At 40.3% G+C, this 18,839-nt stretch overlaps 1 protein-coding gene across 3 annotated transcripts in view; it reads left to right on the top strand.

The window, feature by feature from the left end:
- LOC126259193 (TP53-binding protein 1-like) overlaps positions 1-18,839 on the top strand; it is a 359,964-nt gene that overhangs the window by 152,865 nt on the left and 188,260 nt on the right. For 2 of the 3 annotated variants that reach the window (XM_049955782.1, XM_049955781.1), the window contains one exon: positions 3,440-3,595. The exons of the other annotated variant lie outside the window; for it this stretch is intronic. In XM_049955782.1, the coding sequence (XP_049811739.1) occupies positions 3,440-3,595 (156 nt within the window). The remainder of the gene's footprint in view (positions 1-3,439; positions 3,596-18,839) is intronic. 3 annotated transcript variants of the gene reach the window in all.

The raw sequence follows: 18,839 nt of genomic DNA, 5'->3' as shown, positions 1-18,839 counted from the left end.
GTCTTGCCTCTAACAAGGCTGAGTTAAGAGTGTATATGAGTACTTTTTGAACTGTTCTTGTTTCACATAACAACAGTCAGTGACACAATCAGCACAAAGCTGCATATAGATTCCATGGTTCTTCTAAACAAACTCACTAACACATCTATGGATTGCCCGACAGGTACTTGTCGGTGCTGTTCGACCGCCACGTCTACTGTCTTCCCGCGACTGATTTTAAACCTGCACACACAAGCATGTGATGTGCAGTAGGTAGGATTTTACCATCCCACACTCGTATGTAGAATATAGTGTGTTCGAGATGGTAGTAGGCTGAGTGGTTCTAGAATTTACACAGAAATTCTCAAATCACTACGCCATCTAGTTGTAGGTTACTCACGGTTTCCCCAAATCACTTAATGCAAATGCAGGGATGTTTTTGTTGAAAATAACATGGCCTGTTTTCTTCTTGATCATTTCCCACACCAAACTTGTCCTCTGTCTTTGATAACCTTGTCATTGATGGCATGCTACACTCTAACCTTTCTTCCTTTTTTCCCTCGGATATATTTATTACCAATGCCATAATGATAAGTCTAATGCTTCATAACTAATGATGTGGCATCAGCTCCTGGTGGCACATTAGGTAAATGTTTTCATGCCTCTTGACAATTTCCAGTATCTGATATCCCCCCCCAATGGAAATGATAGATGCATACCTTTCATGAGAGACAGTGTCATTTGTAATGCATGCAAAAGTGTGCCTTGTACCACCTGATGCAGACCAAATGTGAATCTTGTCCAGAACCAGAGTCATCTTCTGCACTGATTGCTAATAAGGTCTAGAATTGTATTCGATTTAATAGAGTGTAGGAGGAATATTATTTCAGAATATATTTTTAAAATTTTGTTTTACAACACTTTAAATTGGCACTGCAATTAGCCAACCATGGTGCTCATGGTGCTGAGGTACATACAGTATTAAGGGCACTGGAGCATGTCACCTTATTCAACCTTCAAAATCCCTGCTTTTCTTGTGGATGTACACAACAGAAAAACTAATCCACTCCATCTAGGGTATCCTCCTTTGTCCACATAGAAATTTGTCTGTAGAAATTTTAGCAGTTGTTACTCTAATATGCCTTCTCACAAGCAAATATTGTGTCCTTTAAATATTGTAGTTGCATCTGAGAGATTTTGTGAATACGGTAGATGCAAAATAGATATCATAGTGTACTGCATGTGGTTTTTGTGTTATTGTTTTTGCAACCTATCCTTAAAATTGTTATCAAGCATTAGAACTTTGTCTTTGGTTTTATGGTGCATTTCATATGTCTAAGTACAGTAAGAAAAAGGTACTCCGTGATGAGCCCAAAGAGCCCTGCAATGGCTATTGGCTGTTGCTTATTTCTCTGTCATATGGCATCATTTGGGTGTGGTATGGAGGGGTATGCAGTCGGCACACTGCTCTCCCACGCAGTGTCAGCTTTCCAGAGCTTGGAGCCACTGTCTCTCATTCAAGTATCTCCTCTTGGCTTTGAGTGCACCTCATACCAGTCCTTAAACCAAGAAACAATTGCTGGCAGTACTGGGAATTGAACCTGGTTCTTCTGCTTGGGAAGCAGAGAAGTGGACTGCTCAGCTAACAAGGCAGATGTGCTTCTCAATTTTCGTTATTTTCAATGAGTTTTCCAGGATAAATTGTGTATAATATTGGCAAGGCACCAGAATTTTTACATATTATTCATTTTCTCTCTCATTTCCACTGTGGAAGCAAAAACCACTCTTTCTGTAAGACTTCACTTTGTCAACATCTTGACACTTTGTTTCTTTTACATATTGACATCTTTAAATAACAAATTATATCCCTTTGCTTGATATTTCTGTAAGAGTTTAGTAAGCAAAGTTTATTTGGGAGCACTTCCATTGACTTTCTTGTTGGAAAACAACAAAGAGTGCTTATTGTTTTGTAATTACTTTCGTTTTTGTTTACCAACAAATAAAATTGTTATGTTATTTGAGCAATTAAAGCTAAAATCAATGTTGCACAAAAAGGACCAAAAGAGGCATAGATTTTTGTGTGGAATCCTGAGAGGTGCAAATAAATTTTCCCTCCAACATAATTCTGTTATGGAAGTGCTATAGTAATGGGCTATGTGTCTGAGATAAGGGTATTGATGTCATTCGCTTTCAAGTGTTGGCAGCCCACAAATGTTTTAGAAGTACTTCACAACAAAATGAAGCTGGCCTATGACAAGAATTCTGGCATTCCTGAAGGGATGCTTCTGTGAAAGAAATTTTCAAAACTTTTGTTTCTTAAGTTGTTGGTGAAACTTAATTTGTACTACTGTACATAATTTGATGTTGTAGAAGTTTAGCATTTGACTGCAAAATGTTGAGTGAAAAGTAATAAATATAGGCTACTCTGATCAAATTTTTATGTAGGCATATACAAATGTGGCAGATTAGGTAACATTTTCCAATTGAGCTTATCACAGCTAGCTGTAATTATTCTGTTAGATTACATAATGTTCCATCCATTGTTGATAGCAAAGGACGGATAAAATAATAAAAACAAACATGATATAATTACTTAAGTTTTTTGGTGGGCTAGGAAGAGGGAGAAATTTGAGAATGCCATTTTAGATGTCTAATTTTTATAGTTATTTAAGTGGGCCTTCTGGGAAGAGTTTCATATTTTTCAACATAAAGTAGGTATGGTTGATAGCAAGTTTCATCATCTCCTGTGTTTTCATTTGTGTTCTTTTCCATAAAAATGTGCTTAACACAGATCCTTGCAATTGTTCAGAATATGGTTAAATATGAGACAGGGGGGCTGCAAATACTTTCTTCTGTGACATTATTCAAGGCTGCTAAGCAAGATTCTTTTAATGCTATGCTGTATTTTCAGCAGCACTAACAATCAATTTTGTTCACAATTTTGGATTTGGATCATGCCTTTTTTATGCAGTTATCATCAACACACTGGAGACCAAGTCATGATGGAGCACTTGACTTGCTTTGAAGCTATTTTCTGGTCACTTGTAAGTCCCAAATTCCCAATTGCATATCGTGCAGTTTCTTAAAAATTAGTCTGGAATGTATTTGCTTGGGACATGCATACTTCACTATTCTTGTTGAGTTACATCATTCATATCAATATGTATGCATTGAAATTGGATTAATGGCTCCTAAAAGCATTGACAGTTAACGCAGACTTTCATGGTAGCAGTCATTGTTGTTCCAGAGCTTGAGGCTGGCCTGCAGTGCTAGTCCTCCATTAATCCTTAAAGATTAGCACACAGTTTGTTTTTGTGTAGTATTTAATAATAGTGAAAGTTGGTTTTATATTCTGCCGTTTCATATGTTTCATTCTGTTCCCTGGCTTTCTTCTTTGTCTTTCTCTGTCTCTGTTTTTCTTCATCTCTCTTCCACCATCTCACACTTAATATTCATACAGGCTCGGGTACTAGTTACCTCTTCACCATACGCAGATATTATACCAGTGCCTCATTATGAAAGCTTGTGCAGCTCAATGGAACGTCAAACTCCATCTCCAACTTCTTGCAGCCAGCACAATACATCATCATCCAAGTGCCCCACTTCCAAAACTGAGGTAATGCTGATGAGTAATTGCTCATTTTAGTTGAACCTAACTGTAACCATAGAAGTACTGTTTGAAGGATGAGAAGATTTCCCATTTTCGTATTTATTTATGTATTTTGTAAATTTGTGTTCATTCGTATATTACATTTGAAAGTGATACAAAAAATTTTGAAATTAGTAGCTAAAAGAAGTGAATTTAGTAAATAGAAAAGTTGTTCTCAGTAAAAAGTAGAAAACTTGTCAAAAGTAGTGGGTAGAAAAAGATGTTGACAGCAGTAGATAGAAAACTCGTTCAAATTACTAGACAGCAAAACTTGGTGATGTATAGTAGTTGGGAGTATTCATTGTAGACTAGCTCTTGAAAAGTCATCCCTGAAGAGGAAGCCTCTGGGTTTCCAGAGCTTGAGGCTGGCTTGCAGTGCCGGACCTCCATTAACATAATACCTGAACATGCTTTAGTAACTGTCATTTGCTGCTAATGTAGAATGTTGTATGTCACAGTGAGGGAAGGATCTTGGCTTAAATGCCTTGATTTTGCGAAAAGTACAAAGCTGTGCAAGAAACTATCAACCTAAAGATATGCTGTGTGCTGATGGGCTTGGTGGCTGTTGAGGCAAAACAGCCATTAGTAAACAATGTCTGGGGAATATGTTGCACCTAGCTTGTATGAGACTCACACAGGCAAGCTACACTGTGGCTGGGGACTATGTAGATCTCTACACATTCATGGTAACATTATGGTCCTTGATCTCTTAACTGTAAACATTGTCAGTGAAATGAATGTACTATAAGGGCTAAAAGCACCCAAACAACCATTGCCCATATGAGCAAGCTTTTCTTAGATATTGTAACAGAATGTGTCCCATAATTCAGAATGTGTTTATAATAATAAAATGTGAAGAATGATCGTTTCATAAAATTTCACGATTCTTGATATACAAAGGTTTAGAGGGTTTGCTGGTACACTACGGCTCAGAAATTAACAAATTCAATGAAAAGTAAGAACTTGGAAGGTAGTCAGTCAGAGGGAGGCAAGCTGCAGTAAAGTACTGCACTGAAGTAAAAGTGTTGTTACGTGGCAAGTCGCAGCAGAACTGCAGAAAGAAAGGGAACCAAAAGGCATCACAGATGTATCTAAGATAATGAAAAAGGTTTACAGCATTCAGAGAAAGCTGCTATGTAGGTACTAATGTGTTATTTGGTAAGGTGGTTAGAAGTGCTCAAATATGATGAAAATCAGTACATGTGCCTTATTACAGAAGACAGACTAGTTAGGATATTAAGGTGTAGTCATAACTGTAAACATTAAAATAAAAAGCAATATTACAGATACTGAAGTAATTACTAACCGGATTGCAAGACTTCTGTAAGAAATAAACAAAAGGTACTCACAGGAAGTATGATAGAATTCCTATAAGATGGTAGAAGACTTCCTTGAAGAGTAACAGAAAGTAATAAATGACAACAAACCCCACAACTATATGATACTGGGTGATTTTATTTAATGTAACAGTATGACAAAAACCAAAGAATATTTCTTCATTGGAGACTTATGATGTGATCCCAGAAATAATAGATAACATATTGTAATCTGGTTACATAGCAGTGCCCACATTCCCAAAGTGCTCATCTGTAAGCAGTGACTTGTGTAATTAATAATCCCACTATGTTTCACCTCAGTCTTGAATGTTAACTCCTGTGTGATAATACAAGTCAGGTCAATCTGTGTTTCTAAATTTAAGCAGTGTTATCGTTATGTTAATGACCAGATTAGGGCACTCTGTTACACCATACCTACTAACCATAAAAATTCTCATTTTGTAGTACATGCAAAGTAAATGCGAATTCTGTTTCAAAATATAAAAACGCAAAATTACTTAGTAGCTGCCGTTTCATTGTGAATTGTTTTCACATGAACCATTTTATCAGAGATAGTTTGAAATAGCTTTAGCTTAAAAGGCAGTAATAATGTGGACACTTTTAATATGGTGAATGTTTTGAACTGTAGTTGCATCAAATTCAGCTAGAGGTCAGGTCTGAACTATGTCGTTAACAATACTCTGCTGAAATGCTAACCTCAACAAGCAGTTTTGCGGTAGCTGCCTCCAAATGCTTTGTGTTCTGTGTTTCTTGTTGTTTTCTTTTCTTGTCTTGAAATAAGCAAAGCGACTAATCCTGGTACATCACAGATTTTGATTACAATGTAAGAAGAGATTGGCAACCCCTCTGATAATATGTCAGTTTTGTTATATGCTGCTGCACCGCTCCTCTCCACCCTGGCAGCCAAAATTCTAAATTGTTCATGCTCACCGCCACCTATCACTATAGCATACAGTGCCTGCACTCTGCGCTATAGCAATTTGAAAACAAAATCTGTGATGTTATTCGACCATGGCTAAGTTCTTTCCCTGACTTTAAAATTGAGTTACCGTACATTGGGTTCTACTTCTGTGCTAAGTGCCTTGGTAGTTCTATCCATAACATTGTCAATTATGGGTCACATGGATATGAATGGCCACGAAAAGTCGAAATTAATAGTCTGCAGATTTTGTAATCATTAAATTTTGGGAGAAAAGACAAATAATGCCCAGAAACACCTTAAATTGGAGACACATTTAGCTCACCAGTGGGATAATGCTGCTTCTTTTCAATGAGACAGTCATTTTTAAAACCTTAAATGCAGCCAGATGAACAAAACAAAGGCCATTTCAAAAGAAAAAAGTGTTAAAGTTTTTGCAGAAGCAAACATTCCAGTCAAAAAGCTGCCAATCAGCACTTTTTTAACAGTAAGTCCACCTGCTTAGCTGAGTAGTAACGTGCTTGTCTCCCATGCAGCAGGCCTTGGTTCGATTCCCAGCCAAGTTGGAGATTTTCTCCGCTCGTGGACTGTGTGTTGTGTTGTCCTCATCATCATTTCATCCTAATCACTGGCACACAAGTCGCCCAATGTGGCGCCAACTGAAATAAGACTTGTACTTGGCGGCGGAACTTCTCCGGATGGGGCCTCCCGGTCAACAGTGTCACACGCTCACTAAACAATCAGTTTCAAAAAACTAAGGCTTTGTTAGTTATCACTCATGTATCGTGACAACCTTTTAAACTTATGCGTCAAGTCATTTACAAGGGTGTGTGAAACATTCCACGTAGGAAAAATATATCTAAAAACAAAGATGATGTGACTTACCAAATGAAAGTGCTGGCAGGTCGACCTGCCAGCACTTTCATTTGGTAAGTCACATCATCTATATATATATATATATAGCGCTGGCAGGTCGATAGACACACAAACAAACAAACACAAATATACACACAAAATTCAAGCTTTCGCAGCAAACTGTTGCCTCATCAGGAAAGAGGGAAGGAGAGGGAAAGACGAAAGGATGTGGGTTTTAAGGGAGAGGGTAAGGAGTCATTCCAATCCCGGGAGCGGAAAGACTTACCTTAGGGGGAAAAAAGGACAGGTATACACTCGCACACACACACATATCCATCCACACATACAGACACAAGCAGACATATTATAAAGGTCTTTAAATATGTCTGCTTGTGTCTGTATGTGTGGATGGATATGTGTGTGTGTGCGAGTGTATACCTGTCCTTTTTTCCCCCTAAGGTAAGTCTTTCCGCTCCCGGGATTGGAATGACTCCTTACCCTCTCCCTTAAAACCCACATCCTTTCGTCTTTCCCTCTCCTTCCCTCTTTCCTGATGAGGCAACAGTTTGTTGCGAAAGCTTGAATTTTGTGTGTATATTTGTGTTTGTTTGTGTGTCTATCGACCTGCCAGCGCTTTTGTTTGGTAAGTCTCATCATCTTTCTTTTTAGATATATTGTTTCCACGTGGAATGTTTCCCTCTGTTGTATTCATATCATTAATTTGAACCCAACAATGACGTTTGTTATTGTCACTGTTACATTTCGAAGTCTTTTCTGTCGTCTTATTTCCTCCTTCTGTTTTTGCCAGTAGTTTCCCTTTGTATTCACCTTCTCCTTTTTATCGTAATCCACTATACAATTTTATCCCGCCGATATATACTCAATACATAATAATACGTAACCCACTTCCAAACCATAACCAAAAAAATTTTTTCTTCCGCTACTGCTATAAAATCCACCGTTTCTAGTTCACAAACAGTTCCTTTCAGCTATTAAACAACCTTTTCGGCTAGTTTTAATAACTTTTGCTTTATTTCGATTTCCGTTTTTTCACATCACCGATCATTTTTAGCCGCTTCCCACAGGTTTTAACGTCATTATTTCTCCACCAGACAATTGTTAGCCTCATTTCCATAATCTGCCACCACCATACCACTACTTTTTATACATCCTCACGTAGTTTTTTCGAAATTTTCCCGAATTTCTCCACCCTTTAACGTGTTTTGGCGGCAACACAACCACCTAACCTTTATGCACATCGTTATCTACCTACACTATTTCACCACAGGATCAACATAACCCAGCTCCAACCAACCCCTTTTCGCCTCTTTTCACACCAGATCTCCATTTGCTTTCTACTTCACCTTTATCTCTCCCCACATATTTTTATATTCATTTTCATTTCAGCCTCATGTTACACTTTCGACCTTCTAGTACCATGTCACCCGCACAACACCCCCACAACGACCCCATTAAGTTTTATTTACATTCCCTCCGCAGACATGCCTTCGCCCTAGCCAGATTACGCTCCCATATTCTATTTTCTCAGGCTTGTCTGACATTTGGCATTACCCCCAAAGGCCTCACACTTAAAGTTCCCATCTCTGGCTGCAACCCTTCCTTCCATCAGTCCCTATACCAGTTCCAAACTGAAATGGTCTTTAAATATGTCTGCTTGTGTCTGTATGTGTGGATGGATATGTGTGTGTGTGCGAGTGTATACCTGTCCTTTTTTCCCCCTAAGGTAAGTCTTTCCGCTCCCGGGATTGGAATGACTCCTTACCCTCTCCCTTAAAACCCACATCCTTTCGTCTTTCCCTCTCCTTCCCTCTTTCCTGATGAGGCAACAGTTTGTTGCGAAAGCTTGAATTTTGTGTGTATATTTGTGTTTGTTTGTGTGTCTATCGACCTGCCAGCGCTTTTGTTTGGTAAGTCTCATCATCTTTCTTTTTAGATATATTGTCTCCACGTGGAATGTTTCCCTCTGTTATATATATATATATATATATATATATATATATATATATATATATATATATATATATATATATATATAATATTATGAATTTTGCAAAAAATAGATGCAAATTTTGCCAAAAGTAGATGCTACATTTTCGGGTCCCTAAGTCCATGCCAGTGAAATTTACTTATAACGCCAGAGGAAAGGATGTGTCATTTCGCTGGTCAGTTTTATAGCGTGTTAATTCATTATAAATTGTATGTACTGTACTGAAGAAATGTTTCACAACATTTAATAGCACAAGGCGCTAAGCAAGGCAGTTAAGAACGATGTGGTACAATGAAGGAAGCTCCTAGAATGCTGTTGTGGAGGGATACTACTCCTAACACAAAGGCTCCACATATAAAGTTTTTTAGGGAACACTTCTCTTAGAAGAATGGACTCGACAAAAAGAGGCAGTTGAGGAGCGACAAGAAAATAAGCATGATTTTAAAAATGATTTTAAATCATTTTTCCATTAGAAGCACTCCTAAAATATTATATTGCTTTTCCCATCAACATAAATGGAAAAGAAAGCAGCAAATCAAAAAGTAAACAAGGAAAATCTACATCTCTGAAAAAAGAACAAGGCAATCCTGAAGTAGGAGTACTATCCCAGCCTCTGGGCTTCTGTTGGGGAAGCAGCCGTATAGTGTGTCAGTGTTATGCTATTGCTGTGCAGGAGAACTGTGCCAACTGTAGCAAGCGTCTTTTGGTTGCTGTGTGCACATTCTTGGCTACTGTACTGGCTCAACCATGCATTTAGGTAAGCTACAGATATGCTATATTTCCATCTAGCAACTTGTGTCAATGAAAAAAGTTACCGAGGGTCAATCTGCTGCGGTGAGTGAACCCAGTGCTTGTAATTAATAACTTAGAAAATGTTCAAGCCGCACACCAGTTTAATACTGCATTTGTGTAAGTCCAATGTGGCAGCAGTAATAATACAAGTTGTTTATATTTTACTGAGAGAAACTGAGGTCATTGATGTCAGATTCACTGACATGACATGTTCTGTGCCTGCAGTGACATTGAGAGGAGTGAATCAGAATGAAGCTATTACCCTGATGATGTCGCAGCAACACGATGCGGCATGGACTCGACAAGTCGTCGGAAGTCCCTGCAGACGCATTGAGCCATGCTGCCTCCATAGCCATCCATAACTGTGAAAGTGTTCAGGGTTGCCACAAGTTCTGGAAATCAGGGAATTTCAAACATGTTAGGAAAACCAGGGAAATTTGGGAAAAAAAAGAAATCCTGGAAAAAATCGTGTTTTTGCCTCAGTAGATGAAGTGGTTTGTTTACTGAGATGTGATATGCTATCACTGGCTGGGCACAACTGAGTATGTGCGCCACTTCCTACTCCCGCATTCTTATTGCTTCTCCGCTTCCTATCACTTCCCTCAGCTTGCAGGGAGTGCTGCAACAACTTCCTGCCGCTAGCCTAGCTGCTATCGATGAAAGGCAGGAGGAGTGGTTTGTTTGGATCTGATTCTCAGAGATTGTTGATGCAGTGGCCAGAGATGGTGGTAGTATGCTTGAGTTGTGTCTGAGTGACTCTGTGAATATGTGTATGCTCTTGTTTTCTGACAAAGGCTGTGACCGAAAATTTATTTATGAGAAGGTGATTATCTTTTCTACATGCCTGTCTGTGGCTCAATGATCATCTTTACGGAGAGTTGCCTCATTAGTATTGATTCTCAGAGTATTTGTGCAAGTTACCTGTTGCATGGACTGCTCAATGTGGTCTCATTTCATCAACATGGCATCTGCGACACGTGAATAACTGGCCACAGGAGCGGACTTTCACAACGTCGTAAAACCGCAGACCATTTTTGTGGGTACCTATAATGGATTGGGCCTGCCAATCTAAAGCCAATCATTTCTCACTTAATGTACAAGCCCTGCCCATTGGATCTAGTCTGACCGATCCGCCTGCAGCCTGGGTCTGTTTGTGTGTGGCATAATGCAGCGGGTTTTCATGGTTTATCCAAGGACCCAGAACTGCGGTGCCACTCGCCAGGCCAGAGGCGATGGATTTCAGGAATTGCCACTGTCTCATCAGAAATACATTGTACAGTGCACCATTTTATAGACATTTTATTTATTGTAGTACTCCAAAAATAATTTATATATTATACACTTTTTTCAAGAGGCCTACTTTTTTCTGAGGTTATTTCTGAAATGAGTGAAAGTATTTTAAATCCATATTGTGACTCAGAGGAAATAAAAACAGGGTATTAATGAAACACATATACCATTTGCCTTGCTTTCTCTATTTAAAAACAATTCATTAGTACTTAAAATTTTTGCTCACATGGGGGAGAAATCAACTAGGGGCCCCAGCCGTTGCAGCATCTTTTCCCTTCTGTGCTGCATGTCTATCCTCTTGCTATTCTTTTTCCCCTCCTTTGTGGAACATGTGGTGTGGGGTGTTTTTGGGAATGTTCCTCACTGTCCTTAGCTGACATAAGAACAGTCTCACCAGTGTTTTTCATTCCTTTTTTCTTTCTTTGTTCTCCTCCTCCTACCCTCCCTCCATTTTGGCATTTGAACCTCCTCTTTTGTCTTCTTCCTTCCTGTGTGCTCCGGAAGTCCGACCCGGCATAACAGGTGACTGGGTAGCTCCAGGTCGACAGGTAGAGTTCGCACATACCCCCTGGTACAGGCCAGGCCTAGGGAGGGGTGATTGCCTGAGCTGCTATCTTCCCAAATTGCCGTTTGGTCCTTCTGTCAGACCTTCAGGAGGTGTGACCTGACGTGTGAACAATCACCTTAGGCAGGTGCTCCCACTTGTGAAGGGGGCCCCAAGTGGGAAGGAGCATGCCATTGGAGACATTGGCAATCGTGGGGGATTTTTTCGCAATGAACCAATCATCTTCACAATCAACATCTACAAAATGTAAACGGAACTAGGCTAATGATTCAAAGACCTTCCCAGCTGCACCACGATTCCTTGTGGTTTCATGTAGGCCTACTGAAGTTGGTCAGTCCTTCAAAAAGGTAAATCCATTTATTATTCAGAAAGGTGTTGATGCAACTGCTGGCCCTGTGAAATCCTCCTCTGATTTATAGAATGGCACTTTGCTTTTGGAGACTACTTGTGATTCTCAAGCACAACTTCTTGCCAATTCACTCCTTCACAGCTATCCTGTTCATGTTGAGGTCCATAGAACTCTGAATACTTCCCGTCGTGTTATTTACACTAGGCTCTCTATGGTCTGACAGAGGCCGAAATCCAAACATACCTCTCCAATCAGGGTGTCATTGCCACCCATCAAGTGATGAAAAAGGTAGATGCCTCCATAGTGCCCACGTGCACTCTTTTTCTCACCGTTGATAAAGTGGTGCTTCCGTCCAAGGTCAATGCAGGCTATGAGGTTCTCACAGTCTGACCATACATTCCGAACCTGATGTGCTGCTACCAGTGTCATCGTTTCAACCACACTTAAATGTCCTGTCAATACCTAGCCAAATGTGTAACCTGTGGTGAAAATGCAAACAAGGGCAATTGTCTGTCTCCTTCTCCCTGCTGTATCAACTGCAGTGGTGACAATGCCGCCTCCTCTCGAGATTGTCCATGTATCTCAATGAGCAGGCTGTCCGGGAGATCCGGATAAAGGAAAAAGTTCCTTGCCTGGTCACTCGCAAGTTATTGGCTAGCCGCAAATGTTGCGTTCTACCATCTGGCACTATAGTACTGTTCTTGCTGCATCTCGCACCATGAAGGACATGGCCATGCAGACATAGAACCTCAAATTCAGTTCTGAGGTTGTAAAATTGCCTATTGTCATGGTAGCATCACAGTCCCCTCGTCCAGCTGTGCAACAAGCCATCAGACTCTTGCCTCATGGGGCAAAGTCACCAACTACACAACTGGCAGGCTAGAAAGGACAGAAGGAATCCAACCAACACCTGAGTCTTCTGTGCTAACCGGAAAGGCTTGAAGAAGTCCAATGAAGGCAAATGGTCTTCCCCTCACCGACTCAAAGATCCGCTTCTCCCGGCCGGCCTCTGTGTCGCCAGTGTACGCCACTAACCATTTTTCTGCATTGGACTCTGCAGGCCGACAGCAGAAGAAAGCCAATACCTCTGTGGAACTCATGAGGCAGGATCCTCCTGCCTCTGTGCCCTGTAGCAGGTCGGCACTTGGCAGCCGCCAACGTGACACCCCTTCATTTTTTCTTCATCGTGGTTCTCCTCCAGTGGAACGTTCGCAGCCTTCAATCCAATAAAGAGGATTTACAGCTGCTTTTAGAATCTCAGCATCCACTTTTCCTCTGCCTTCAGGAAACAAAGTTGTGTCCTCATAACCGATTTGAGCCTTCAGGAAACAAAGTTGTGTCCTCATAACCGATTTGAGCTGTTGGCATTCCATCTCATGGGGGAGTCTTGCTGCTCATATGGGATGACATTCATAGTCAACTCATTGCCCTGACTTCCATCTTCAAGTTTTTGCAGTTTGCCATTTCTGTCCTTTCTTGACCTTTTCCCTTTGTATCATTTACATCCCTCCGTCATTCAGTGTCACCAGGGCCGACTTCCTCCAGCTTATTTGGCAGCTACCTCACCCATTTCTGCTGCTTGATGACTTTAATGTGCTCCGTCCCATATGAGGTTCTTCCCGAACCTGTTTGAGAGGTGCCCTCTTGGCTGACTTCTTAATCAACGTAACCTTTTCTGCCTCATCACAGGAGCACCAACGTTCCTTTCAGACTCCTCACACACCTATTCCCATTTGGACCTATTCTTCTGCACTGCCCATCGCCTCAAGGGGTCCATTCTTTCTGACGCCTAATCGAGTGACCATTTCCTGTGTGCTATTCATTTGCTGACTCGTGCCGCACCTCCCGTGCACACCCAAATGGCAGCTTACTGGTGATCTTTGACAAACATGATTTCTCCAGTTGTGATGAGCAGGTGGAATAGCTTACGAATGTTATCCTTACTGCCGCAGAACGTTCCATTCCTCACACTTCCTCCTTACCATGACGTGTCCAGGTCCCTTGGTGCACTGAGGCCTGCCGTGACTCAATTTGCACATGGAGATGGGCTCTCTGCATTTTTAACCATCATCCCATGATGGCAAACTGCATTCGTTATAAACAGATGCATGCACAGTGTCATCGCATTCTTCAGGATAACCTAAAAGCTAACTGGTTCTCATTCGCTATTTCTTTTTAACAGTTCCACCCCCTCTTCCATTGCTTGGACCAACCTCCGACGGCTCTCTGGAACCAAGGTCCATTCCTCAATTTTTGGTCTGACGGTAGCAGACGATGTCATCATGGACCCTATTGGTATCTCGCACACCTTGGGCCACCATTTTGGGAAAATTTTAAGCTCCTCCCACTATCACCCTGGAAACGAATGGAGGAGGCTCGGGTGATACCTTTCTCTTCTCAGAATCGTGAGTGTTACAATGCCACCTTTACTACGAGGGAGCTAGATTATGCTCTCACTTCATCCCAATCCTCCGTCCCAGGGCCAGATGCTTTTCACATTCCGATGTTGTAGCACCTTTATTTTGCAGGCAAACTCTTTCTGCTTAATATGTACAACCGCATGTGGGCAGAGGGCACGTTTCCCAGTATTCCAGGTCTGACATCTTTCGTCTCAAGTTTTGTTCTATCAGACGTTTCGAAATATTAAAGATCAAGCATAGGGGAACGGCAATCACTTGACATATCAAGAAATTCATCAATGGAGTGGAGAAGGAGTGACTGTTACCCAAATTCAAGAACTACAAAATAGTCATAAAGTTTGACTATGACCTACTGGTGTGTGCTACTCTAGCATCTCTGTTTCACACTTGTGACACTGGAATTCTGAAGAATGTAGTGGAACAATTTATAAAGCATGGAGTGTTGAAGAATGCAGCATTAGTAATGCTTTAAGACATTCAAAATGATGGCAATTTATTTCCAGAAAATATAATTTATTTGGAATTTGAACACTGATTTCTTCTCATGCCGTATCCCTTCCTCTAGCCATCTTGTTTCTTGTAATGCAGTAACGTCCATTTTATACTCTTCAGAGGCTACTGTCTGAACAGCTCCAGGTCCCAGCTGTTTTTGTCTTATGGTGTTCCATCCTATTCCGAGGCACATTTGTGAGTTTTTTTTTTTTTGGGCAGTAAAAATGTCCCCTGGCCACGTTACAAGTGCTGCGCAGGGTTAACCCAGTAGTGGGACTGCCACTGTTCTGCCTTGAGCGGGCAGGATTTCTTTTCAGGGTTTACGCCCATAGGAAAGCTGGCTTCACCACGCCTCTAGAGCCTTCCCTGCCCTCTTCATTGGAGATAGAAAAGAAAAATGAAAGACACCCTAGGGCTTCAAAACCTAATACCGTTGTGGTCAAAAAAGTAAGAGTTGGCCAAGAGAGGCCAATAGGAACGAAAACAGAAGCAGCCTGAAACAAGTCAGTGGGAGTAGTGTCAGACTTAGCTAAGGGCCCATTTGGTTGCCACCCACATACTCCCTAGGTGGGAGCCCCCTTAGGGGACTACTCTTTGTCTGGAGTCTCACCAACTGACCTGTCTGGCATGGGTGACCCAACCAGGAGCACAGCTCCCACCAGCATAGCTCAGTGGATCACTGAGACATGCAAACCTCCCCACCAACATTAAGGTGGTAATCCTTGAGGAGGTAGGAGACCAGACACCTCTTGGGCAAAAGCTGTGCTTTTGGGAAGATCTCATGGTACCTGTTCAATCGGAAGACCCAGGAAGTGATGGAAGGATGAACTACAGAAAGACCTCTACCAACTAGGAATCCGTGACAACTGGATCCAAAGTGTACAAGATCGCTGTCTATGGAGAAGCACTGTGAGGTCGGCTCATGATCTACAGGGTCCTCGATCGCCGATTTGATTGATCGATTGGAATTTGATAGTCTTAAGGAACTAAAGAAAAGTAAAAACTTTATGTTAACAGAAGTGTTTTGACATCAGTGAGAGTGTAAAACATGTCTTCTAAATTTTGGCAAAATTTCTTTTGACACCTTTATTTATTTTTTATTTTTGTTTTCAAATCATCAGTCTTCTGATCGGTTTGATTTGGTCCATCACGTATTACTCATTTGTGCCAACCTCAGAATAGCACTTTCATTCAGTATCCTTCTGTATCACATTGTCGCAAATGCTTTGATTCTATTCTGTACTGCTTTTACCACAATTCATGATTCATCATCATAAAATGCTGTGCCACAAACATATGTTCTCAGAAATTTTTCCTCATATGTTTGATACTAATAGATTTCTCATGGTCAGGAATGCTATATTTAATTGAGCTAGTCTGCTGTGAATGTCGCCGGCCGCGGTGGTCTCGCGGTTCTAGGCGCGCAGTCCGGAACCGTGCGACTGCTACGGTCGCAGGTTTGAATCCTGCCTCGGGCATGGATGTGTGTGATGTCCTTAGGTTAGTTAGGTTTAAGTAGTTCTAAGTTCTAGGGGACTAATGACCACAGCAGTTGAGTCCCATAGTGCTCAGAGCCATTTTGCTGTGAATGTCCTACTTCCTTTGTCCATCATATGTTATTTTGCTTCCAAGGTAGCATAACTCGTCCACTTTGTCTACATTGTAATCAACAATTTTGGTGTATTGAACTTCTGCTCCTCGTCATTACTTTTGTCTTTTTTCAGTTTACTATCGATCCATAGTATGTGCTCATTAGACTGTTCATTCCATTCAACAGGTCCTGCAGTTCTTCCTCACATTTGTCAAGAATAGCAATGTCATCAGGAAATGTTAGCATAGTCAACATATGCTATCAATATATCGTGATTTTTCTTGAGTCTAACTTTCATTACCAAGCAGGATGTCAGAACTGCCTCCCACGTGCCTCTACACTTCCTAAAGTGAACCTAATTGTCATTTATGAAATCCTTAGTTTACTATTCCATTCTTCTGTATATTATTTTGTATGCAACCTGAATGCATGAGCTTTTTAGCTGATTGGATATTAATTCTCATACTTATCTGCCTTTTGTTGTTTTGGGATTGTGTGCAAGATATTTTTCTGACAGTCTGTCTCCAGTCTCATAGGTTCTACACATCAAATTGAATAGTCATTTGCTTGCCTCTCCACTCAAAGATTTTAAAAATTGCAGATGAATATTATCTTCCTCTTTTGCCTTATTTGATCAGAAATCTTTCATTTCTTCTTGTGTCACATCATCAGATGAGTCCTCCACATTGTAGAGGCCTTCATTGTATCCTGCTCTCCACTTCCTCCTTTCCATTTAACACTAGAGGTCTCATTGCACTGTTAATGTTGTTGCACCTGATTTTAATTTCGTTGAAGTTTGTTTTGACATTTCTGTAAGTTGAATCAGTTTTTCCAATCACCATTACTTTTTTGCTTTCTTCATATTTTTCCTGGAGCCATTTTCCTTTTGTTTCCATGCACTTCCTATTTCTTTCATTTCTAAGTGACATACATTGCTGTGTTCCTGTCATTCCCAGAACATATTTTTACTTCCTTCTTTCATTAATCAGTTGAAGTATTCTTTCTGTTACCGTAAGTTTCTTGACCATTGCCTTCTTTGTACCTGTGTTTGTCTGTCCAGCTTCTGCAATTGCCCTTTTTAGAGATGTCCATTGGTCTTTGGTTCTGAAGAGAACAATTCTATCACTGAATTGTTCACATTAACTCACACTCTGCCCTACTTTCCTGTTCCTCCACTGACTTATCTGTTGCTAAAACCTACAAGTAGTCTTGTTCCCAGTCCCATAATCCTGATTTAAGCCAGAACAATAAGGAAAGTGTCTTTTAGTGCACAAGGAAAAGGTTCAATTTTGTGTCTGTAGTTGAGGCTGTAATGCCAAGTTGAATTCTATCAATTTGTGACATCCTTATGATGGAAACTCCAGGTAGGAATATCAGCACTGTAAGAAAGACAGATTGCTACTTAACATAAAGAAGACCTGGACAGTCATTTCAGAGCAAACATTTTCAAGCTTTATTTATACAATTAAATTGATCTTTTGCCTCTCCAAGAGCTGTGCAAATGTAGGACAGGGCTTTTCTATGAGCATAGTATAAGCATGTCACCAAGTGTATGACTCTGCCATTCAACAGTATTGGGGAGAAAATTTAGCTCAACAAAATCTTCTCTTTTTTGTGTTAGAAATGCGCGTTATTTATACATTCAAGATATGGTGTGTCATAATCCAAAACAGGGTTCTCTAACAAACGAGGCATGTAAGAAGAGGAGAGTACTATTTGATGCGAAGAGTTATAGATAAAATATATCAAAGCTTTAGAAAATAACAGAAAAGAAACAGGATTGAAAGACTGAAGACAGTAGAAAATTACTGTTTTGGGGATTAAGATTGTAAATTATCCCTCTGAGTAAACCTGATATGTTAAATAAGAATCATGTAAAATTGTTCTAAATGACTTACTTGAAAATACCTTGAGAAGCTAAACAAAGAACCAAGTTTTTAAAATAACATATTAGATCATCTTGTCACCAACAGACCCAAATTTTTTGACTCATTCAGTGTGGATCAGGGAATAAATGATAAAAGGCTGTTACAGCTTCTCTGAATATGGCTGTAAACAGGAATATAAAGAGAGACAGGAAGATTATTGTGGTTAGCAAGAGCGTCAAGGAACAAATTTCAAATTACCTGAGCAGTCAACATGAAAATTTCATCTCCAGTGCTGATAGTGTTGAGCTTCAATGGACAAAATTCAGGAGTATTGTACACTATGGCTTAAACAAGCATGTGCTGAGCAAAATTGTGTGGGGACAGGAAATACCATTGTGGTACGACAGCCATGTTAGAAAGCAGCTATGAAAGCAAAGAGGTTTTCATTGCAAATTTAGACATAACTAAAGCTTCACAGATAAACAAAAACAAAATGAAGCCAAAATTAGTTCAAAGTGTTCAGCAAATTTGAAAGTAAAATTCTATCCATCAACTTGACAGAAAATCCTTAAAAAAAAAAAAAAAAAAAAAAAAATCTTTGGTGCAATCAGTAAACAGATAAAAGCCATCTATACAATCACTCTGTCAACATAATTGCATTGAAGTGGAGGATGACAGAGAAAAGCCAAAACCTGAATGTCTTTTTTTTTTCCTCTTCAAACATG

This window comes from Schistocerca nitens, chromosome 5 (genome assembly GCF_023898315.1).
Source record: "Schistocerca nitens isolate TAMUIC-IGC-003100 chromosome 5, iqSchNite1.1, whole genome shotgun sequence".
NCBI classification, from domain to species: Eukaryota; Metazoa; Arthropoda; class Insecta; order Orthoptera; family Acrididae; genus Schistocerca; species Schistocerca nitens.
The sequence above is the reverse complement of the archived record's forward strand: the minus strand, read 5'-3'. Positions and strand labels throughout refer to the sequence as shown.